The sequence below is a fragment of the Nyctereutes procyonoides genome, unplaced genomic scaffold (genome assembly GCF_905146905.1).
Source record: "Nyctereutes procyonoides isolate TBG_1078 unplaced genomic scaffold, NYPRO_anot_genome, whole genome shotgun sequence".
Lineage (NCBI taxonomy): Eukaryota > Metazoa > Chordata > Mammalia > Carnivora > Canidae > Nyctereutes > Nyctereutes procyonoides.
In genome coordinates this window covers 16,798,288-16,822,994 of record NW_026575041.1, presented here as the reverse complement: position 1 = coordinate 16,822,994, position 24,707 = coordinate 16,798,288, and the positions used below count along the sequence as shown (strand labels likewise).

At 39.8% G+C, this 24,707-nt stretch overlaps 1 protein-coding gene across 1 annotated transcript in view; it reads right to left on the bottom strand.

Moving 5' to 3' along the window:
- Positions 1-12,815, bottom strand: part of FOLH1 (folate hydrolase 1) — a 65,849-nt gene extending 53,034 nt beyond the window's left edge. The window contains exons 1-3 of the mRNA XM_055320837.1: positions 12,579-12,815; positions 9,858-9,966; positions 3,874-4,060 (exon numbers count right to left, since the gene is read on the bottom strand). Coding sequence (XP_055176812.1) covers positions 3,874-4,060; positions 9,858-9,966; positions 12,579-12,696 — 414 coding nt within the window. The 5' untranslated portion in view covers positions 12,697-12,815. The remainder of the gene's footprint in view (positions 1-3,873; positions 4,061-9,857; positions 9,967-12,578) is intronic.
- Between the last annotated feature and the right edge of the window lie 11,892 nt (positions 12,816-24,707).

Sequence of the window (24,707 nt, the reverse complement as noted above, 5' to 3'; positions counted from 1 at the left end):
AATTTTTAATATTCTCTGAAATAGTTTGTGTTATATTTAAATGATCTTACACTTTAATCTTTGAAACTTAAAGGAAAACCAGTTAGTCTTGGTGCTCTGTGTTGTGGGAGTTTTTGAAGTATCAATTTCTTTAATGTTATATAACTCTTTGGGTTTTTAAAAATGCATTCTTATGTCAATTTTCATGTTTTTTCCATCTTTTGATTTCATCCCAGCTATGAATTATTGGCATACCTCTTCCTAGTATTTTCCTATCTTTTTTGAATCTGTGCAGCATCTATAGATACGCCTCTTTTTTTCACTCCTTATATTATTTATTTATGCTTTTCCTGTATTTTTCCTTATTGATCTTTGTCCTTTACGGGACAGAAGGGGTCATGTGGGTGGATTACCTCATCAGTGCTGACCAGGTCATTCCAGACTGACTAGTTAAGGGTTACATTCTTGGGAGAGGCTGAAACTGCATAAGGTTAGGTATTAAGTCTTGGTTGCTGAAGTGGGGCTCAGTACAAGTAAATTCATTTTGGGCCTGTTGTATCTTTTCCTTTAACAGATAAAAACAAATTTAGAGTTGTTGGTAAATTGAAACAGTTAGATAGTGACCTTCTTTATCTTTTAATAAGGTTTTTGACTTTGCCCTAAAATTTACTTTATAAGATAAAATCACTTTTAAGTCAATATTTGCTTAGTATTTCTTTTTTAGTTTTGCTACTTTGAGCTAGTTGTGATGTTATGTTCAAGTCAATCTTTATAAAATAGTACATAGCTAATTTTACTCAGTCTGACATACTATGTTTTTAATCAGACAGTTTTTTCCATTAATTTTTTTCTAATTATTGATACACAGCATTTAAGTCACTTCCACTTTCCTATTACATGATTCTTTTCTCTTCCTTTACCCACCCCCCCCCCCATGCTCCTTTTTCTTTTGTGAAGATTGTGTATCCTGGGCAGCTGTCTTAACTTGGGCTCAAATAAAACTTTTTTCTTTTTCCTTGAAAATTTTTTAAAAGGTTTGTTCATTTTGTGTCAACAATTGAATAGTGCTTGCTTCAGGAAAGGCAGAAATAGGGAGGAAGCAAGGACTTTGGAGAAGTATGTGGCTCTAACGGTGTACTTCAGATGAAAACGAGAAGGAAAATGAACTAATACAGCTTTTAAAAAATGAGGAAGCTTTAGGCAGAGTGATACTGTGATTTACAGTAAACCTCTATTTATTTGACCTTTATTCCATTTCTGGCACTGAGCTTCTAAAACCTTCTAAAAGGAATTTTCTGATGAGAGCAACAAAGATGTCTATTGTTATGCTAACGAGGTAACTTTTTGACTCCACTTAAGGATGGGAGCTTGGAGAACCAACTTTGTGATTAGAGGCCTGGAACCAGTCTCTGGTTCCACAGCCAGCTTCCCACCCAGGAGGAAAGAAAGGCTAGAAGTTGAATCAATCACCAACAGCCAAGATTTAATCATCACAGCAACGGAATGAAGCTTCCATAAAAACCCAAAGGACAGGGTTTGGAGAGCTTCTGGGTTGGTGAACACATGGAGATGTGGGGAGACTGGCGCTCCTAGAGAGGCCATGGAAGCTCTCTGCTCTTTCCCACATCGCTTGCCTCATGCATCTCTTCATCTGGCTATTGCTTCCTATCATCTATCATCCTTTGTAATAAATCAGTAATCTAGGATGTAAAATGTTTTTTGTAAATGTTAATTAGCTCTAGCAAATTAATCAAACCTGAGGAGGGGATCATAGGAACCTTGGACTTCTGCCAGTCTGTCAGAAGTAGAATTAACAACCTGTCTCCTGAGTTGAAGGGGGTCATTGGAACCTCCAGTCTACAGCTGGTAGGTCAGAAACACAGGTTAACAACCTGGTCTTACAACTGGCATCTGAATGGGTTGGGGGGAGGACAGTCTTATGATACTTAACTCTTACCTATGGAATCTGCCAGTATCTCCAGGTAGATCGTGTCAGAATTGATCTGAATTGTAGGACACCCAACTGGTGTCTGAGAATTACTTGTTGTATGTCTGGGGGAAACATTCCCCATCTCAATAAAAATTGGTCTAGGAACCCAAAAGAGAGCTAACACCTTTCCAGAAAATCTCCAAAATGACATTTCTACATGATACCTTTTATTATGTGACAGGCCTGAAGAATTTAATAAATGCTTATAATGGCAAAACAAACAATGAAAGGGAATAATAAAAGCAAACTCACAGTCAAAACTGGGAGATGAAAGAATAAGGAAAAAAGAAGTGCATGTATGCTATTTTCCTCATTTGTATATAGATCATCCCCAAATTTGACAAACCAAGACAGAGGTTTAAGTACATGTACATATTCTTTAACATAATCAATATTTTATTTCATCATTAAATAATTTTCCAAAACATTCTTTTATAGACTGTTTAGTACTTAATTATATAGGCATGTCCCCATTTACTCAACAAATGTTATGGGACCATATATTGTATATAGATATTCCACATACTTTTTTTAAAAATAATTTTTAAATTTTGAGATAGTTTAATATTTTGATGAACTATTAACTACTTTAATTTAAAATAGTACTTAGTGTGGGAAGTTTCAAATCATATTAGGAAATTTAGCAAGGGATTACATCACTGACAGCAAAACATAACAGCATATTAGCCATTAAAAGACTGATACATTAGTCGACAGAAGGTTATCAACATATTAGAAAAAATTTTTAAATGTAAATATATTTAAATCACACATTTTCAGTTCACAGTATTTGAAGCTTATACACAATTGAGAAGGCCCAACTAACAAGAGGACTGAAGGAAAATACCCAGATTGAAAGGAGCTGTTTTAGGTAAGAAACAACTCTAAAACTAAGGTATGCGAAATAGGGTTAAACGTATAAGTTTTATTTTACTAGCCTTCCTATTGATTATATATAATGATAAGAAATATCTCAATGGGGTAATTGGGTGATGGGCATTAAGGAGGGCATGTGATATGATGAGCTTTGGGTGTTACATACAACTGACGAATTACTGAAAACTACGTCAGAAACTAAGTATGTACTATATGTGGGCTAATTGAATTTAAATTAAAAAAAATACCTCAATTACTTGTATTATCTTTTCTTCCTCAAGTACGGACCCTAACTTGCAAACAAGATTGTAAATTCTTTCGGTATCATCTATAGACATTCTCTCCAAACTCTCTTCCCTTTCAAATGCCCACAGTCAAATTCTGGGCACAGAGCTCAACACATGATCACCTGAGTCATATCAATAAGTACCAATAAAAACCTGCTGACTGGGCAGCCCGGATGGCTCAGCAGTTTAACGCCACCTTCAGCCCCCAGATACTGGAGTCCTGGGATCGAGTCCCCGTCGGGCTCCCTGAATGGAGCCTGCTTCTCCCTCTGCCTGTGTCTCTGCCTCTCTCTCTCTGTGTCTCTCATGAATGAATAAATAAAATCTTAAAAAAAAAAAAAAACCCTGCTGACTCACACTGCATAGAGGGGGTCTTGAGTTTTCTCACAGCCCCAAACTTACACAGTATCTTTTATAGTCTGAACCTATCAAAAATGTGTCTATTTTACTTGCTTCAAAGTACTAATATATTGTATTTTATTGCATGAAGTACTATAAGACAGAAAATGGAAATGTCATCAAGCATTAATTTCTCAGACTTTTTCCAACATCACACTAAATTCAAACATCATAAGAAAGGAGTAATAACACTGGTAATGAGATGTTAAAGATATCACTCACAAGTTTCAATGATACTGATTTCTATCAATAATTAGAGATGGTATAGGGCATTCTTTCATAAAAGGTATTTGAAAAGAATAGAGATGTAGGTAGTTTTTTATCTTTTATCTTTTTTTTTACCTCATTTCCGTCTTCATCAATTATTGAGATGTAGTTGGGATGAGTCTTATTTGGATAGGACAACAGGACATCATAATGGGCTAACTCTACAGAATCCAAGCCAAATTCCTTCCACTGGGATTGAATTTGCTTTGCAAGCTGGAAGTTTTGTTCTGTTCCTGCTAAATGTGGCAGCCGTGTAAAATTACTGGTGAACAAAAATTGAAAGTGGTTAGAAATTAATGTTTAGTCAGCTTTTATCCCAAATGAACAAACAAGTATGGCATATTGACATTTAAAAGTGCTTTGAAATGTGATACGATAAAAAAACAAAGTGGCACTATTATTGCATCAGATAGATTTTTCAAAGCATATTTTAAAGTTTTCATGGTCTAATTTGTACTCATTCAAGAGAAAAATTGGAAGAACTGATCTTTGTAGAGAATTGTTATGTGATCCTATGGATGTGTCCCCATATAGATGAGGAAAATATCATATTCTTTCCTTAAGACTCATGCATCTTAGAACTTTCAAAGAATTACTTGTTTATTTCACTGTCTAAAATATATTTAGAAGGTAAAAAATGTTTTCATACAAAATATCAAGCTGTAACATGCCAAGAATAACGGATAATTAAATTTATTTTTAAATACTTAGAGTTACGGCCAAGTGAGAAACCTTTTGATTAGCAACCTTATAAACTATCTTCATTAAGGAATAATCTAAACATATTTACAGAAGCTCAGACCGAAGCTCTTGTACTCCATTCATCATGCACAGTAATACACTTAAAAATCAATGATGATAATTAGCCTGACCAGAAATATCTCTAACAAATAAGCTGTGAGGGCAAAATTTTAGCTACCAAAAACATTTTCGCGAGTTTACTACCTTCTCATTTAATATGGCTGGATGTCTGTGCTTTTGTTTGTTTAAATTTATCTCTCTCCTGGAAATGTGTTGTTTCTCTGAAGTTTGGGCTTATTGATATTTTCATCTTAAACCACTTAAAGAAAAAAAAATTCACATGCATCATGTATCATAAAAAGACATTTATTTCTAGATCATGAACTTTGAGCTTCACAACTTCTGGTTCTGAATATGTAGGTTTTTCTAAAATCAACACATGTCTACCCTTATAGGGATTTTTAAAAAATCTATGACTATGATTCCACTTTCAAATGTTTGATGTTACTGTGTATCTTAATTTTTTTAAAAAGATTTTATTTATTCAAGAGAGAGAGCATGAGCAGAGGGAGCCTGATGTGGGGTTCCATCCCAGGACTCCAAGATCATGACCCAAGCGGAAGGCAGAGGCTTAACTAACTAAGCCACTCAGGCACCATGTGTATCTTAATTTTTGACTAAGAAGGTTAACTGCTAAAAAAATAACTCTCGATTTTTTAAAACTGGAGTTCTCATGATTTTTTTTGTAGTTCTATTAAAATAATTTAAATTGTGTGTATAAAGATAGTATCAAAATCCTTATTCAAAAAATGCTAAAGGACTTAACACTTAGAGGGTCCAAAAGTAGACTGCCCCAAGATGGGCCATTTTGGCAAGAACATTATTCTGAGATCAATGCAATCAAAGCCCCATGGGCTCAAAAGAAACTTGCAGCTTCCTTTACAACACAGAAGAATCTAAATTGGGGGGTCTTTCTCAAAATAAGGGTTATTAGCAGAGATCAATTTTATCTGAGTGGTTCATCTGTATGGCAGGTGATTATCTCATTACTAAACATCTGCTCTTCTTATCACCTGTGAAGTGCATTCCTTTCTTCTGAAGTCCCAAACCCCTGACCACTTCTACTTATTTCAGGATCACATATACCTCATTTTGCCTATCTTTGGAATTCCCACGTCCATATGGATTCCCCACACATACACTATTAAGTCTGATTTTCTCCTGTGAATCTCTCTTGTGTCAATTTAATTCTTAGGTCTGCTAGAAGAACCTTGAAAGGGATATAGGACATTCTTGTTCCCTTACAATGACTCACACAAAATTTCTAATGTATTTGCAAAATGTAGTAACAAAAATAACACAATTTATGAATAATAGTGAAGGGGAATATAAGGGAAGGGAGAAGAAATGTGTGGGAGATATCAGAAAGGGAGACAGAACATAAAGACTTCTAACTCTGGGAAATGAACTAGGGGTGGTGGAAGGGGAGGAGGGAGGGGGGTGGGGGTGAATGGGTGACGGGCACGGAGGGGGACACTTGACGGGATGAGCACTGGGTGTTATTCTGTATGTTGGTATGTTGGTAAATTGAACACCAATAAAAATTAATTTATTTAAAAAAATAAAAAAAAATAACACAATTTTAAGAGGCAGCTGTCTTTTATTTCTTCAATGTATACCTGCACAGAAAACAGAAAAAGAGCCAACATGTTGGTATTTTTTTTCCTATAGTACACAGATCACAAACCGTAACATAACTAAAGTGGATGCAGATTATGCATATTTCCTTTAAGTCTGTGATAACTCTGTCCCTACATGTGAGAAACAGGGCACCTGGCTGGCTCAGTTGGTAGAGCACAAGTCTCCTGATCTTGGGATCAGGAGTTGGAGTCCCGTGTTAGGGGGCAGAGTTTCTTAAAGGAAAAAATAATTTAAAAAAAGAAAAAGAAAAAGAACAGTTGTCAATAAGGAGTCCTGAACCTACTCTCCTCACCACCAAAAATGAAAGGAAAGAAAGGAGGGAAGGAGAGATAGAAGGAAGGATGGGAGGGAGTGAGGAAGAGGTGGCAGGAGGGATTGATTATTATCAGACCTGGCTATTAGAAGTCAAATTCCTTGTAACAATGTTGTCATTACTAACTAGGATACAAAATGTGCTACAATCAGGGCTGGAACCCACTCCTTTGGAGCAAAGCTGAGCCTAATAAGAGGATAAAAAAAATCCATTTCCAATAATAAATAAATAAACTGGCATAAAATCTTCTATTTGCCACTAATCTGTGTGATCTTGGCTAAAGCTTTAGTTTCTCATCTGTATATGGGGAGAATATTGCTACCTCACTACTTCCCAAAGATCTGTGGCTCAATTGGGTAACTGATTAAACTGCAGCTCTTACTTTTTCTTGTTTTAATCAAGTTAGAAGTGTGTTGCAAGTAATTCGTTGGTCCTACTAAAATCTCAAGTTTTCTTTAAAAATAATAATTTACAAATCATCCCAAATAGCCAACAACTTGTACTTAAAATCCTCCATCTGGTTAAGAAGTTCCACGTATCATTTCATTATCTCATTTTTAAAAAGAGCTGTTAGTATTCCTGGTTTAATACACTGTATCCAGTTTGCAAATGCTAGAACACTGCTCCTAGGAGCTAGATGCCTCGAAGGCAACTAGTGAAAGGCAGAAGTGATGCTCAGAGGCTTATCAGTGAAATTCTGAACCCAAAGGTCTAAAGAGTTTTCTTTTTTTTTTTTTTTTTTTTTTATTTATTATGACAGTCACAGAGAGAGAAGGAGAGAGAGGCAGAGACATAGGCAGATGGAAAGCAGCTCCATGCACGGAGCCCGATGTGATTCGATCCTGGGTCTCCAGATCGCGCCTGGGCCAAAGGCAGCCAAACGCTGCGCCACGAGGATCCCTAAAAGAGTTTCTAAAATAATCTTGTCTTTCAGAACCTGGAAGAGAAGGAATGTTTCTCTAAAGAGATGCAAAATGGTCAACAGAGCTAAGAATTCAACTAGGTGTTTACAAAACAGAAGCTTCCCAAGGGAAGCTGAATGAACAGCTTTGATCCTCAGCCACTATGGAGAGGCAGGCAGCTTGGAAGTAGGGAGGATCTTTAGGAGCCAAGCAAAGGGGGATAAAATGGAAGACTGGAGGCGTTACCGACCCCTGGTTTAAGGGTGTAATTTGATTGAAAACTCTCTGATGGCCAAATGGCAAATAGGAAATCTGGAGAGTCCAGGAGGTTTCGAGTAATTCCATGGTCGTTGGAAGGATGAGCTGGGGTTCTTTTACTCTCTATCTTTTGTGCTAACAGTGAAAATCCTTGAAAGGTTCTGAACAGTCAGAAAAGCTTGAAAGCTTGGTCGGGGTCATGGAGAATAAGCAAGAAACTGCCAGCTTCTATTTTATTCAGGATCCAGAAAGAGAAATGAGGGCATTCACTTTTCTTCTTTGCTGCTCAGTCCATGTTACAGGCTAGGAAAGGAAGAAGGAAGCAGGGACAGCAGCTCTGTCTAGGAGTGAACACTCTATCTTGCCAGACTTCCACTTTTATTGTACCTATTATATATAATTATAGTGAAATAAATCCAAGAGGTAGAGGAGGAATTTCCAAAAAATTTAAGCCACGCTCAGGGCGTGATCCCAGAGTCCGGAATCGAGTCCCACAACCGGAGCCTGCGTCTCCCTCTGCCTGTATCTCTGCCTCTCTCTCTCTCTCTCTCTCTCTCTCTCTCTCTCTGTGTGTGTGTGTGTGTCTCTCATGAGTAAATAAAAAATAAATAAAAATTTAAGCTTCAGGTTCTCTCACCTTAAATGGCCCTTCCAAATATTTGGAAGGTGCCCTAGCAGATTTTTATTTGTAGTTTTAATTCTATTGTAATTAAAATAGACATATGTGTTTTTATGATTAGATGTGTGCACATCTATACGTATAGGTGTGCTTATATACGTGTGTGTAAATATATATATATATACACATAAAACTATCTTTTATATAAATGTATAGCTTGTATTCACTAAGGAATCCTGCAGTCACTATCAGAAACATCAAGTATTTTGCTTTGAAAAACGAAGTATTCTAATCAGTTACATATAATCATTCTACACAAGTGTTTTATTTTTAGTTGCTATGCAAATACCCTTTAAATTTACTCATTTACATCTTTTGCTCTACACTACAGACAGCTATTTCAGGAAACTGGGAATAAGTTTTCAAACCATGACTTATAAACACTCTCAAACTCATCTTGGTCACAACAACAATATCATGGTCCCCATTTTATAGATGTGGAAATGAGAGCTCAGGAAGGTTAAGTACTCACTCTGAGTGATTTTACTCTCAATGGGTAAAGATGGAAGTTAAACTCAAGTATATCTGACTCCAAAGTCCAAGTTTATTCTTTTTTGACTAAAATATAATGTTGTCCTCTAAAATAGGAGTCAGTAAACTCTGTTCCACTGACCAGATCCAGCTCACTTCCTTGTTTTTGTACAGTCCACAAGCTGAAAATGGTTATTACATTTTAAATAGATAAAAAAGGAAGAGTATTTTGTGACATATATGACATTCAAATTTCAGTGCCCATAAATAAAGTTCTATTGAAACTGCCACTCTTATATGTTTATGTATTTTTTTTAAGATTTAATTTATTTATTCAAGAGAGACACACACAGAGAGGCAGAGACACAAGGCAGAGGGAGAAGCAGGCTCCATGCAGGGAGCCCAATGTGAGACTCGATCCCAGGACCCTGGTATCAGGCCCTGAGCCAAAGGCAGATGCTCAACTGCTAAGCCACCCAGGCGTCCCTGTTTATGTATTTTCTATGGCATCTTCTCTGATACAATAGCAGGGCTGAGTAGTTGTGACCCAGATCAGCTGGTCTACGAGGGGCTGGTCCTTTACAGACAAGGTTTGCTGACTCCTGCTCAAAACTGTCTCTAAATGATACAATTTAGCTTAAAGTATAATCCTGTCTAGATGAAATATGATACAAGGTCTTCAACAAATAAAACTAAAAAGCCAGTTCCTGTAAGTAAAATATTGAATAAAAACTTTCTAAACTTATTAACTTCCGGGGATCCCTGGGTGGCGCAGCGGTTTAGCGCCTGCCTTTGGCCCAGGGCGCGATCCTGGAGACCCAGGATCGAATCCCACATCAGGCTCCCGGTGCATGGAGCCTGCTTCTCCCTCTGCCTATGTCTCTGCCTCTCTCTCTCTCTCTCTATCATAAATAAATAAAAATTAAAAATAAAATAAAATAAACTTATTAACTTCCAACAAATTACTCATATAAACCATCAAGTATGTGCTTACTATAAAAACCTCTTGATGTTCTCAGCTTTCAATTCATCCAAAAATGCCTTCTTCATATCATGCTGTGGAACAATGTTAGTAGGTTCACTAGGGGATTTTATAAACCATCCTGTAAAAATATAAAATATAAAAATGAGACATGAGTTTATAGACAGGACCAATTTTTCCTATCTATCATGCGTGAAACGGGAATTATCAATGGCCTCTCGTATTAACTGAGATTTTCTTAAATTTAATTTCTCTTGCCCACTTCCACTGAAAAAAAAAATGTAATACTTTTCAAATATGGATCAGTCACAACATAGTTTTTTAATTCAATTTCAATGACAGGTGTTGCTGCTATTCTAAAAAAAATGTTTTTAAGAAAATGACCACTAAAATTAAATACATTTCAACAAATGGAGATAAACAAGATTTTTTAAAGTTTAAGGCAAAAAGATCTACCGATTTTCTCCTGAAAATTTCTATCCCCAGTGACTGCTCTTCTGCTGACTCAGAATGAGCATTTAGTAAATGTTTAGAATGAATTAATGATGAATCTATTTCAAGTACATAAATTACTTCAGAGTTGAAGAAAACTCAAGACTTGTAATTTGCTCTATTTCAGAAAACTAAAACAAATGTGTTGAACTTTAGAAAGCTACAAGGAAACTACAATTTACCCAATGGCTCTGTAGGATGTCCACTGCACACAGAGGCCACAGGGAATGGGTGGCCAAATCACGTAGAGCAATTAGCCCTTGTAGCTCTGCGTTTCAACCTGGGGCAAATGAGTCATCTTTACAGGGCTTATTTAGAGAAATGGTATGATCTGGGCATAAAATAATTACTGAGATCACCCATCTAGCTTTCACAGAACTTTCCAAGTATTAATCATATACATGCACATTTACATGCATATTGAAATAAATGGTTGGCAGCACATGGAAATCTATTTCTACCACTACCTAGGACAGAAGGACTTGGATCAGCCTGGAAGGAAGGAAATACACACTGAGGATGAAATGCTTGAATTGAGAGCTGAAAAATGAACAAAATGAAGTGGGAAAACCACGGGAGAGAGGAAAGTAGAGAATCCCAGGAAAAAAGTAACCTCATAAATCCTAATAAAGATCTTATCCGGTGTCATCTACTGGGCAGTGAATACAAGGATGAGGCTGAGGGCAAGAATATGAGAAGCATATTCTCTTTATGAGAAGCAGATTTTAATCCCGGCACCAGCCTTGCCAAGTCCAGTTCCCATTTTTACAACTGAGACAACTGAAACTCAACTTGAACTGTGTCCTTAATGAGCACTCACCTCACCTAAACCCCACAACCACCCTCGGTGATTACTAACATCCACGTGTTAGTTACAAGCAGAGAGAAGCTCAAAAGTCCATTAGTGACCCCAAAGATCACACAGCCAGCAAAAGCGCGCTAATTTAAGTCAGCATAGCTGGCCTCTGCCCTGGTCTTCTTAATCCCAGGAGAGGAATCCAGAATTCAGAGCAGAGGTGAACTATCTTACACTAGCCGCGTGCACCAAAGTCCAACTAAAAGCCTCTCCTCCTCCCCAAGCAGGAATAAAGCAAAGCGCCAACACCCCAACCCCGCGCTAGGAGCTCTAGGCGCTATTTCATTGCCCATTCCGAGTGCATTACAGATATTCTCCTCCTCATAAAGCCTGAGAAACTGAAGCCAGGGGAGACCGATAAATTGTTGAAAGCCACAAAGGCGTAGCAGAGTCCAGATTAAAATCTGAGAGTCTGAGCTTGTCTCTGCTGCCCCTGGGTTTTAGGAAGTTGGGTCAAGTCCGCGAGTCAGGACACGGAGGCACAGACGTGTTCAGAGCGGGGCAGTACGGCCCGTGTCCAAGTGCTCCTCTCATTGTGTGACCCTCAAGGACGAAAGAATGAGGAGGGAGAGGAGCCTCGGGGCCCCGGGGCCCGACGTCTACCGACCCTACACGTGAAGCGGCCCAGGCCGCGACCCAAGACCCCAACAGGGTCCTTCCCGGGACAGTCCCGGTCCCCCTGCCCCGCGCGCCCTAAACGTGGCAGCTTCTCGACGGGCTGGAGCGGGCGGCACCTGCTGAAGGCCAGTCTCGGGGTCCCCGCGTCCCGCTGCAGCCCCGGGTGACCGTCCCACAGCAGCCGGCCGGAGCCCGACTGCGCCCCCCGCGGCCCCCACTCCCGCAACCCAAACCCCCGCCCCCGGGGAGCAGGCATCCCGACGGCCCGCGAGTCCCAGCGACGCCCCGCGGCTGCTGGGGGGGGGGCGGCTGCGGGGGCCTGCGGGGGGGGCTGCAGGGGCCTGCGGGGGGGCGGGCCTGCGGGGGCCTGCGGGGGGAGCTGCGGGGGCCTGCGGGGGGGCTGCAAGGGGGGTGCGGGGGGGCGGCTGCGGGGGCCTGAGGGGGCTGCAGGGGGGTGCGGGGGGGCGGCTGCGGGGGCTAGGGGGGGCGCTGCGGGGGCCTGCGGGGGCTGCGGGGGCTGCGGGGGCCTGCGGGGGGGCTGCGGGGGGGCTGCGGGGGCCTGCGGGGGCCTGCGGGGCTGCAGGGGGGCCTGCGGGGGGCCTGCGGGGGCTGCGGGGGGGGCTGCGAGGGCCTGCGGGGGGGCCTGCGGGGGCCTGCGGGAGGGCTGCGGGGGGGGCTGCGGGGGCCTGCGGGGGCTGCGGGGGGGGCTGCGAGGGCCTGCGGGGGCTGCAGGGGGGGCTGCGGGGGGCTGCGGGGAGCGCCCCTACCGAAGAGGAAGCCGAGGACGAGGAGGCCGGCGGCCAGCACCGACGCCCCAAAGCACAGCCAGCGCGGGCGGCGCCAGGCGGCGAAGGTCGAGTCGCCCTCGCGAAGGGGGTTCCACATCGCTGCGCGGCCGGCGGGCTCCCCGGGACCTGCGCCTCGGCTGCGGCCCCGCGGCAACGGGGCAGCGGGACAGAGGGACGGAGGGACCGAGGCTCCCTCCCGCCGCGCCGGGCCAGTCAGCTCCCGCGGGCTGCAGCGCGCCGCCCGCCCGCCCGCCCCCCCCCCCCGGCCCGCCCCCTCCGCCCTGAAGTAGTTGGAGCGCCCTGGGGGCCAATCAGCCTCGGGAGCTCTTACAAAGTGCAGACGCCCGGAGCTCGCCTCCTGAGGCTGGCCGACTGTGACTTGTGTGCTCGCCTGTATGTCAGTAATTGAAATCTTTTTTTCCTTTCTTTAAGGTTTTATTCATTTATTCATGGGACCTAGGGAGGAGAGACACAGGCAGAGGGAGCAGCAGGCTCCCTGCGGGGAGCTCCATGAGGGACTTGATCCCAGGACCCCAGGATCACCCTCTGGGCCTAGGGCAGATGCTCAACCTCTGAGCCACCCAGGTGCCCTAAAATCTTTAATAGAAAGAAAATAAGAAAGAGAGCATGCTCTCATTTTCTATTTCTCATTTTGCCTGTGTGCATAGAAAAATATCCCAGTAGTATTAGTAGCAAAATGTTTACAGTATTTACCCCTGGAGGGTGATATGGTAAGGGAAAGGAAAGAAGGGTGTAAAGGATCTCCTTGAGCATCTTACTTCCCGTCCACTTCTTAGTAAGCAACTTTTATTGAGTAATAAAAATTAACAGAAAAGGCTGCATTTTACTAAAGATTACAAATGTGGTTTTTCTTAAAAAGTAAGAAGCTATTTTCTACTGAGTATTCGGCTTTTCTAAGATTTTTTCATACATATACATACCTGTAATTTTTAGAATTTGTTTTACTCAATAATGAAATTTTTCATATCAATACATAAATGATCTCCTTTATTTTTTATAGTAGCTTTATAATATAATTTTTCTTTTTCTACAGAGAGAGACAGAACAAAAGCAGGAGGGGCAGAGGGAGAATCCTAAGCAGGCTCCACAGCAGGAGCCCTACATAGGGCTAGATCTAATGACCCTGAGACCTGAACGGAAATCAAAAGTCCTCATCTCAACCAGCAGAGCCACCCAAGTGCCCCACATTATAATATTTTAAAGAACAATTTTTTTCTAAGCATACCAAAAATTACTATGTGTATCTGATTCATATAAGAATTTAATATATTGAATTAAAGCTCAAATCTGTTCTGAAAAGTAGCACCACAAATATCATCATGAATAAACATTTTAAAAAAGAAGTGGCCTTAAACAACTTGAAAAAGGAGAGGGCATTCTCCAGACAGATGAAGTAGAAAAGGCCTTTTTTATTCCATACACAGCAGAATAATCAGAGAACGTTAATGATTTTCGTTTGGTAAGAAGCAAGCTGAGGGGGATTTGTACAGAGCAAAGTGAAAACTTAATTGAGATTTGTTTGAAATATAAAAGTAAGAACTCCCAGAAGCTGATTGGGAATAAATATTGGCAAAGGTCACAGATACTCTTTTTTTAAGATTTATTTATTTATTCTAGAGAAAGAGAATGTGTGAGCAAGGCAGAGGGGTGGGGGCAGAGACAGAGGGAGAGAGAGAATTCTCAAGCAGACTCCCAACTGAGCACAGAGCCTGACCAGGGGGCTTGATCTCATGACCCTCGAGATCATTACCTGAGCCAAAATAAGAGTCAGACAAAATCAACTGAGTACCCCCTAGAGTCCCTAAAGGTCACAGTTGTCTCTCTGTGTGTGTGTGTGTGTGTTTTAAGATTTTAATTATTTATTCATGACAGACACAGAGAGAGAGAGGCAGAGACACAGGCAGAGGGAGAAGCAGGCTCCATGCAGGGAGCCAGATGTGAGACTTGATTCCAGGTCTCCAGGATCATACCCTGGGCTGAAGGTGGCGCCAAACCGCTGAGCCATCGGGGCTGCCCTAAAGGTCACAGCTTTGAAGGTCTATAATGGGAATTCTGAGAAAAAATATATTAAGACATAAACTGAAGGGAATTGAGTTAGCATATGGCTAAAGAAAGATCTTTGTCAAAGCTCTTGACAGAATAAGGGGAGAGGAAACTGAAGATTCACTTAAAATGCAATTTTATTCAGAAATGGGAGGAATATGGAATAGAGGGATAACTACATTGTTTATATCAAACTAGAAACTAAAAGCCAGAATCTCTGGGTTTTGTTGTTGTTGTTGCTGCTGTTGTTGTTTTGTTTTGTTTTCATTAGAATTCTTGGAATTGTGCACAATTGGTGGGAATGTAAAATGGTGCATCCACCATGAAAAACAGTATGGAGTTTCCTCAAAAAGTTAAAAATAGAACTACCATATAATCCAGCAGTCCCATGTCTAGGTATTTATTCAGAAGAATTTAAAGCAGGATCTCAAAGAGATATTAGCACTGCCATGTTTATTACAGCTCTATTCACAATAGCCAGGATGTGAAAACAACCTAAATGCCCACCAATCAATGAATGGGGTAAAAAAAATGTGATATATACATACAACTTGATATTATTCAGCTTCGAAAAGGAAGAGACCCCTGCAGTGTGCAACAACATCAGTGACCTTGAGGACATTCTGCTAAGTGAAATAGCCTGTCACAGAAGGGAAAATACTGCATGCTTCTGGGGATCCCTGGGTGGCTCAGAGGTTTAGCGCCTGCCTTCAGCCTAGGGTGTGATTCTGGAGTCCCAGGATGGAGTCCCATATCAGGCTCGCTGCACAGAGCCTGCTTCTCCCTCTGCCTGTATCTCTCTGCCTCTCTCTCTTTCTGTGTCTCCCATGAATAAATAAAATCTTTTTTTAAAAAAAAAGAAGAAAATACTGCATGCTTCCACTTATATATCTAAAATAGTCAAACTCAATGAAGCAAGGAAGAGAATAGTGGTTGCCAGGGATTTGCTAATCAAGGGCTATAAAATTTCAGTTGTGCAAGATGAAAAAGATCTGGAGATATGGTGCATAACATTGTATCTATAGACCACATTGTACAGAATAAATAACAATACCATTTTTCAGAAAACACCTAGAAATCTGATAGAAGAGGGCCAAGATATGGAAGCAACCCAAGTGTTCATCGATAGATGACCGGATAAAGAATAGGCGAGGACAGCCCCGGTGGCCCAGTGCTTTAGCGCCGCCTTCAGCCCTGGGTGTGATCCTGGAGACCGGGGATTGAGTCCCACGTCGGGCTCCCTGCCTGAAACCTGCTTCTCCCTCTGCCTGTGTCTCTGCCTCTCTCTCTCTCTCTCTGTCATGAATAAATAAATAAAATCTTGAAAAGAAGAAGAAGAAGAAGAAGAAGAAGAAGAAGAAGAAGAAGCAGCGGTATATGTATACAATGGAATACTACTCAACCATAAAAAGAATGAAATCTGCAATTTGCAACAACATGGATGGATCTACAGGGTATAATGCTAAGTTAAATGAGTCAGAGAAAAACAAATACTGTACAATCACACTCATATAAGGAATTTAAGGAACAAAAGAAATGAACACAGAAACAAATTTTAAAAACCCAGACTCTTAACTATAGAGAACAAACTGGTGGTTACCAGAGGGGAGGTGGGTAGGAGGAATGGTTGAAGTAGGTGAAGGAGATTAAGTGTACTGGGTGATGTATGGAAGTGCTGAATCAGATATTGTACACCTGAAACTAATATAACACTGTATGTTAATTACATTGGAATTTTAAAAAATAGGAACAAAATAGGAACAAAAATCAAAATACATAAATAATCTGTTAAAAGAGTAGATATTATGTTAAATGTTCTCACCACCATTTTAAAAACAAACTACATGGCAATACTAAAAACTAAAGGAGGTTGAAAGGCCCAAATTATAACCAAAACAACAAATTAATAAAGATCCAGCTTCCAAAATGCTGAATCTTGGATTCATTAAGTGTTTTCACCTAAAAAAAAAATACACAACAATAAATATTATTGAAAAGACACAAATATCCGCATATACAAATATGCCAAGTACATCTTCTCAAAATCATGGCTTTAAAATCATACATACTTGATTTGATTTTTTTTAAGATTGTTTATTTATTTAAGAGAGAGAGAGACAGAGAGAGAACACGAGCAGGGTTAGGGGCAGAGGGAGAAGTGGACTTCCCTCTGAGCAGGGAGCCTGATGTGGGGCTTGATCCCAGGACCCCTAGATCATGACCCGAGCTGAAGGCAGATGCTTAACCAACTGAGCTACCCAGGCACCCCCATACACACTTGATTTTAAATCTATCTCAATTACTCACATACACAATTATAGGTAAGTTGTTCAGTTCTCAAAATTACCAAGACTGTAGTCAATTCTCTCTCTGTCCACCCTCACCCTGCCTCAGCCTCTCTCTTCCTCCCTCTCTCCCCACTCCCACCCCACCTCTCTCTGCCATTGGAATGTCTAAACCTTGGGGCTGTATAGCTATGAGAGTAATCTAGACCAACAAAAGCATCTGTTCCAACCAAATAGAAAAAACATGACTAACGTACAGGTTTCTGTCAAGATCACAGTATTTAGATTTACAAAAGAAGGCATTTTAAATAACATAAGAATCAAGGAAAATTAGTTCCAGTGATATAATCACCTGTATGGGGCTGTAGAGTCTTACGAAAAAGAATTAGATAAAATCCAGATCCAAGCATGTAATTTTGAAATCCACGTGACCATTTAGTGGGTTGATATAGGGACTACAATAGGGCATACAAGCACAGATGTGAGTATCCCTGGTCAGTATCTCAGATAATTGTGCAAATCCCAAATATCTGAGAGAGTATCCTTGAAGACCCTTTGTGATAACACCAATGTTTCCTTTTGGAAAAAGCATGTTTTTACCTCCAGAATATTTAAATTTGTTTTTATTTTTTTATTTTTTTAAAAGATTTAATTTATTTATTCATGAGACACACACACAGAGAGAGAGAGAGAGAGAGAGAGAGAGAGGCAGAGATACAGACAGAGGGAAAAACAGGCTCCATGTAGGGAGCCTGACATGGGACTTGATCCCGGGTCTCCAGGATCAGGCCCTGGGCAGAAGGCAGCGCTAAACCACTGAGCCACCCGGTTTGCCCCAGAATATTTAGATTTAAACATAGAAATGTATGAGTAATTGGACTCATTAACTATAAGAAATTTAGGCATATTTAGGATTTCAAAAATGTAATATGTGATATTTGAGAGAATTTGGACTATTCAATTAGATTTTATTCTAAATTTAAGCTGTATAATCAAGTAATTGAGTTCACCTTTTGGATTTTAAATAGAAATTACTTAGTATATTTATATGCAGTTTTACTAGAATATGTAGAAGAGATTAAGATTCTCCATAATTATAAATTAAATTTATTAGACTTATAAAAATTACTTTCAAGTACTTGAAAATTTTTAAGTGATTGAAGTGCCTAAAAATTAATAGAATCCATTAAATGTATAAATGCTATTTAAAATGTTAACAGCATTTAATGTAGTGTGTAAAATAAGACTAAAATGAAAAAAATGTCCCATAGTTATTGTTAAAATTTATTAGATTTATAAATAGAATGAGATACATAAACTGAAATTAAAGCCAATAAGGAAGAACAAGGTTTTTTAAAATTTCTAACTCGAATCAACCAAATACTAATTATAAAAATCAAAGTCCAACTCTGAATATTTTTTTCCATATAAAACCTGCCCTCAAGGGATCCCTGGGTGGCGCAGCGGTTTAGCGCTTGCCTTTGGCCCAGGGTGCGATCCTGGAGACCCGGGATCGAATCCCACATCGGGCTCCCGGTGCATGGAGCCTGCTTCTCCCTCTGCCTGTGTCTCTGACTCTCTCTCTCTCTCTCTCTCTCTCTCTCTGTGTGTGTGTGTGTGTGTGACTGTCATAAATAAATAAAAATTTAAAAAAAAAAACCTGCCCTCAAGAACATTTTTAAAAAAAGTGTCACAGTGTCTATCTAGCAAAGTTAATTACTAGTTCCCCAATTAATATTTTCTCTTTTAGATTAGATGACACTCTCAAACTTACGGACATTCCTTAGTTTCCTTTGCCAGGTCCTCCTTTGCCAGTCCTTTAAATGTTTGAGTGTCTCACATGTCTGCCTTTGGCCCTGTGTTCTCATCTTTCTATGGTATCCCTTGAGGTGATTTCAAACTCTAAGTACCATTTATACTCTAGCAGAAACTGGCTAGAGGTTCACCAAACATTGGCCTGTTTCCTAGGCACATAGCTAGACTACAAGTTTTAGTATCTCTTAAAATTAGGTAGGCCACTTTACTGCATAAGGTCTACTAAAATACAGGAGAAAGTACTGTCTGTCACTGCCAAGCCTGGCCCATAAAAGCCTCAATACAATCTTCCACTCTCCCTCTTCACATCAATCTTTTGGCTGAATGCACACAATCTTAAGAGAGGAATCAAGGCCCTTGGGGATGGTATAACCTCAAGATGCAAAGAACATTGATTTCTAAATAATTTCTTAGAAGAGTGACCAGAAAAAAAATAAATAAATAAACCTGATGAAGCTTTTTGATTGGTATAAAAAAAAAAAGAGTGACCAGTAGTCAAGACTGTCCAATTAGACTTCAAAGAATTGAAAAATAAACTTCTATATTTTTTAACCCAATGGATTTCTTTGTTGCAATAACTGGTCACTGAATATTATTGATCTTGATGAAATCTGCCATTTTTTTTCATGTTTATTGCTAGCCTAGACTTCACCCTTGAGATACAGAATTAAATATCTAATTGCTTACTTGAGATCTCTACCTAGAAGTCTATTAGGCCATTCAAACTTCACATGATCAAGGAGAAGTTGGTCTATTACCCAGCTGTATTTAGCCAAGGTTCAACAGAGAAACAGAACCAATAGGATACATGTGAGTATATATAAGAGAAGGTTTATTTATAGGAATTAGCTCAGATGGCTATGGAGGCTGAAAAGTCCCTCAATCTACTGTCTACAAGCTGGAGAACCAGGAAAGCCTGTGGTATAATTCAGTCAAGTCCAAAGTCCTGAGAAGGGGTGTTGGGTGGGGAGGGATATCTCTGATTAAAGTCCCTAAGTCTGAAAGCCCATGAATCAGTTGCTCTGAATTCAGAGGGCAGGAAAAGATGTAAGTCTCACTTTAAGAAGAAAGAAAAAGTATTTACATTTTTCAAATCTTTTTGTTCTATTAGGCCCCCAATCACATTGGTGAGGAAAGATCGTTTTTACTCAGCCTACTGAATCAAACGCTAATCTCTTCAAGAGACACCCTCACAGACACACTCAGAAATAGTGTTTACCAGATAATTGGGTGTCCCTTAGCCCAGTCATGTTGAGGTAAAATCCATAACACCACATTCCAACACCACTCCCACCTCCTGCTAGCTTCCCTGTCTGCCCTCTCTGAATAACTGATGCCACTCTCCATTGCTGCAGAAGATGAAATCTCAAGTCATTCTTTACCTATTCACTTATGAAATATTTATTTAGTGTGTCCTATGTGCCAGGAACTATGCCAGGTACACCAGACAATAATAAATGAAGTAGACTTGATTCCTGTTATCTCTTTTACTCATACCCAACTACCTACCATCAATGTCTCCTAAAAATAAATACAATCATTTCAACCTTTTGTTTGAAAATCTTTGCCTTTACTTGTTTTCCCTCCTAAAAATAAAGTTTAAATTCTTCATCAAGATCTGTGTATTTTTCCAAAACCTTACTCAAATCCATTCTTGTAGTGGACATTGACCTTGAAAACCCCATGCCCCTAGACACAGTTAATTGAATGAAGAATAGACACTTGATTCAGCTTAGAGAAAAGTCTTTTTTGGTGAAGTGTTGAATTCAAGTTTGCCCAAATGGCTAGAAGTGTTACCTAGGTGGCCAGTCAGCATCTGCCTACCACACAGATATGATAACAGAGAAAGTAGGACTAACTAGAAAGTAGAAGGAAGCATGTATCCAGTAAGGAGCAGACATAGTGTCAGAAATGGAGTTTTCCCTAATTCCTGACCTTCAAGATCTTGGTTTCAGTGTTTCTGAAGAGCCAGTGCCATTCCTGCTGTGGGTTCTGTGAGACAATCTCGTGGCTTTATAATAACCCCCTGCTCCCTTACTTAGTTTCCTTTTTGCATAACCTAACTAGAATTGGTTTCTCCTCCTTATAATCCTGAATAATTAACCTCTTTCATCTCATTTCTCATTCAGCTCTAGTTCTGAATTCTCAGCTCTCATCACTTCAGAGGCAGCTAGAGAGCAGTGCTCAAGAGACTCAACAGGCACCTTTGTCTGTTTGCTCATAGCTCCTGGAGGCCATTGGGCAGTGGGGGAAAGGTCTCCTTTGTTTCCCTCTTATCACAACTAAACTATTAAACAATAAACTGAGGCATGCTAATATTTTAAGAGTATTTTTAAAAAATCTATTCAAATTGGACAGCATCGAACTGGAAGTGGTTAGGAATGTTCCACTGACAGGAGCTTGGTGAGAGGCTTTTTACAGAGAAAGGGCAAAAGGGAAGTAAGGAAATTACTGATTGACTATAGCTTAAAGTTCAATTGGCTGATTCTGAATGGTTGTCCTTAGCATTTTTAAAAAAGATTTTATTTATTTATTTGAAAGAGAGAGAAAGAGTTCACGAGTGCACACAGGACTGGGGGGAAGGGCAGAGGGAGAAGCAGACTCCCCATTGAGCAGGAAGCCTTGACGTGGGGCATGCCTGTCATGATCTCAGGACCCTTGGATCATGATCTGAGCAGAAGACAGACACTTAACAGACTGAGCCACCCAGGTGCCCCTGTCCTTAGGATTTTGATTTCTTAACCTTGAGGCTTAGATTTGAGTTTGCTTACAAAGGCTTCCCTAGCATTGGAACCACGTCATTCTAATGGCCTCCTATTTTAGTTAACTTAGCACTGCTCATTTATCAGTTTGGGATTTTGGATTCATCCAGGTCCAGGGGTTATATAGAAAAGGTCACTTGCCAAAGATATTCACTAATGTAAGTTGTTTACTTAGGTTTATAAGGACTTTTTGTTTTTGGAGTAGGAGTTTGTTAACCAACCATTTGAGGGCTTAGAATAGGTTGTGAGCTATTTCACACTTCCTAGGTTGGGGTACTTGATGCCCTTTTACACTACAATATTTTGTTGTTTTCTTCAGAAATGTATTTTCTATAATTGTGTACATTTCTAATATGTTCTCTACTTTGGTTAAGGAACCCCTAATGAATGTCTACCTTTTCTTCTGCCAAGAGTTGTGAACTTAAATTAAGATGTTTTTTGAGCTACTGGCTAATAATATGCAAATAAGCTCTTTGTGTGGTATAAGGTTACTGGCTAGAACATTTTTGTGGGAGAAAGTCATCTTTACACTTCAGAAGTGGCAGGAAATATATACTGATCTTCAAGATTGGCTTCTCGGCCTGTGATTCTGAAGTGATCATATGATGATATACAATAATGAATGCTTGATGATTCATTTCATTGTTTCTTGCCCTTTCTGGTGAGGAATTTGATCTGTTCTTCTGTTCCAGATCTTCCCCTTCATAGCAGGAAAGTAAAAGGAGAGCCGAGAATTATGGGATAAAGGTGAAAGAGACCTGAGAGTGAGGGTTTCAAGGTGATATTTTCCAGAAAGACTGAAAAATTAGGTCCACCAGTCAAAACACATTTGGATTAGAATTTCTTCCTCTATGTCTTTTTGTTCTAGTTTTAAAAAATTTACTTAAAAAAATTTTTTTGGTACAAATTAGATAGAAAAACTCTAGCTTTGTCCTAGCTGAACTGACAGGACAAGGAATGTTTCCAGATCTCAGATCTAAATACATAAAGAAACAGCCTATTCCTAAGGAGGCAAATCAATGGGGGAGGATCCTTTCTGGAAAGCCCAGCAATAGGAAACTTGATATGAAGTAGCAAACAGGAGTTTCCCTGCAAAATAAACATTTACCCCCTGGACAAGGACAAAGAGAGAGTTGTAAAGTAGTTTCAGATGCCAGAAGAAAAGGCATTTCTGCCCTGAATAGTCAAGATATCCTTTTGTAACTTAGCTTCTGCTTACAATGCTCATTCTCATCTCTCCTACATACTCCTCTTCCTGTTTCTTGGGAAGGCTGCTCAATTCCATCTGTGTTTCTACCTGGATACATGGAATTGTTTTCTTGTTATTAGCATATAGTACTCATTTATTATTACTTTTTTTTAAGTTTTACTTATTTATTCATGAGAGACACACAGAGAGAGGCAGAGAGAGAAGCAGGCTTCATGCAGGGAGCCTGATGTGGGACTTGATCCTGGGACTCTAGGATCACACCTTGAGCCAAAGGCAGATGCTTTAACTGCTGAGCCACCCAGACATTCCTTTAAGTCTCTTTTTTTCCCCCTTTGGAGAATTGAGGTCATAAACATTTCTTTACTCTTCCCATTTTCACTACTGACTTTACCTAAAGACAGAGTAAGTTATTGACAGACTCCTTTTCGGACTTCATCATCCCAGATAAATTCTGTTATTCGATTAAAACTCTGAACACAGGAGGAGCGTCTGGGTGGCTCAGTCAGTTGAGCATCTGACTCTTGGTTTCAGTTCAAGTCATGATCTCAGGGTCACCAGGTGGAGCCCTGCATCAAACCTCACTTTGGACTCTGCATTCAGCAGGGAGTCTGCTTTAAGATTCTCTCTACCCCTCTCCTCACTTTTGTGCTCACATGCACGTTCTCTCTCTCTCTCTTTCTAAAATAAATAAATAAATAAATAAATAAATAAATAAATAAATAAATAAACTTACTTTTATTTATTTTTTTTCAAACTTACTTTTAAAAAATATCTGCACACAGGAAAATAATTTTGATTAATAAGCAAATCAGATAGCTGTTTATGCTACCTCAATGGGTATTATGCTATTTCAATAGGCAGGACACCTTTATTATTACTATTATCATTATTATTATAGCTTATTGTGGGTTTTTACATTCTGGGAGTGGAATTTGTCAGCAAGAGTAAGATGAAGTTATCACAGCCCAAAATATGGAGGAGTTGTGTAACTCAAGACTTCAAAACACAGTGACGCCTGGGTGGTTCAGCGGTTGGGCGTTTGCCTTCAGCTCACAGCATGATCATGGAGTCCCAGGATCGAGTCCTGCATCAAGCTCCCTCCAGTGAGCCTGCTTCCCCCTCTGCCTGTGTCTCTGCCTCTCATTCTCTGTGTCTCTCATGAATAAATAAATAAAATCTTAAAAAAAAAAAGACTTCAAAAAGGAAAGATTTTTGAAAAGGCTAATTTAAAAAATTCCTTTCTTCTAAATAAAAGAATAAAAACTATGTACTTTTTTACACTATTAATTTAAATTTCATTATGGGCTATATAACACCAATGAAAAATGATGGGGTTCTATCAGAGCCAGGCATTGCACAGCTCTCATGGGGGTACTAATGGTACTCAATGTGGATTGTGCACCCTGAGGCACTGGTCAGGTATAAATATTTAATTCCAATTTAATAATCCCTTAACTTATACTGGCTATGATAGTCATCTTTATTCTAGTTTGGGGAATTCTTTGTTGCTTGACCTAAATTTTGCAACACACACACACACACAAAGAGAGAAAACAATTGCGTGTTATGTAAATAGTTTGAAGGAAAAGAAGGCAAACCATGTCTTTATAACAACAATTTTAGTGCACACAAATATGTGATAATTGTCAAGGAGGGAAGAAACAGCTGTGTATAAAGAAGAGGGAACAGTGATCACCCTTGGCCACGGGATGGTCTGGGAAGGCCTCTAAGGGAAGTCTTTTGAACTCAGTTTACAAAGAGCAGTTGATTTTGATAGAGGGTGGTGAAAGAGCCCATTTATACTTGTCAAGATGAGAATGAGCAAGAACCTTTGGGTAATTAGCAGTTGATTTGTCTGGACCATAGAGAAGTAGAATAAGTAAAATGACATAGCAATGATAGTTATTATTACTTTTTTAAGGCTTTTTTAAGTGCCAGGAACTGGAATCAAGATTTACATTTTCTTAATTAT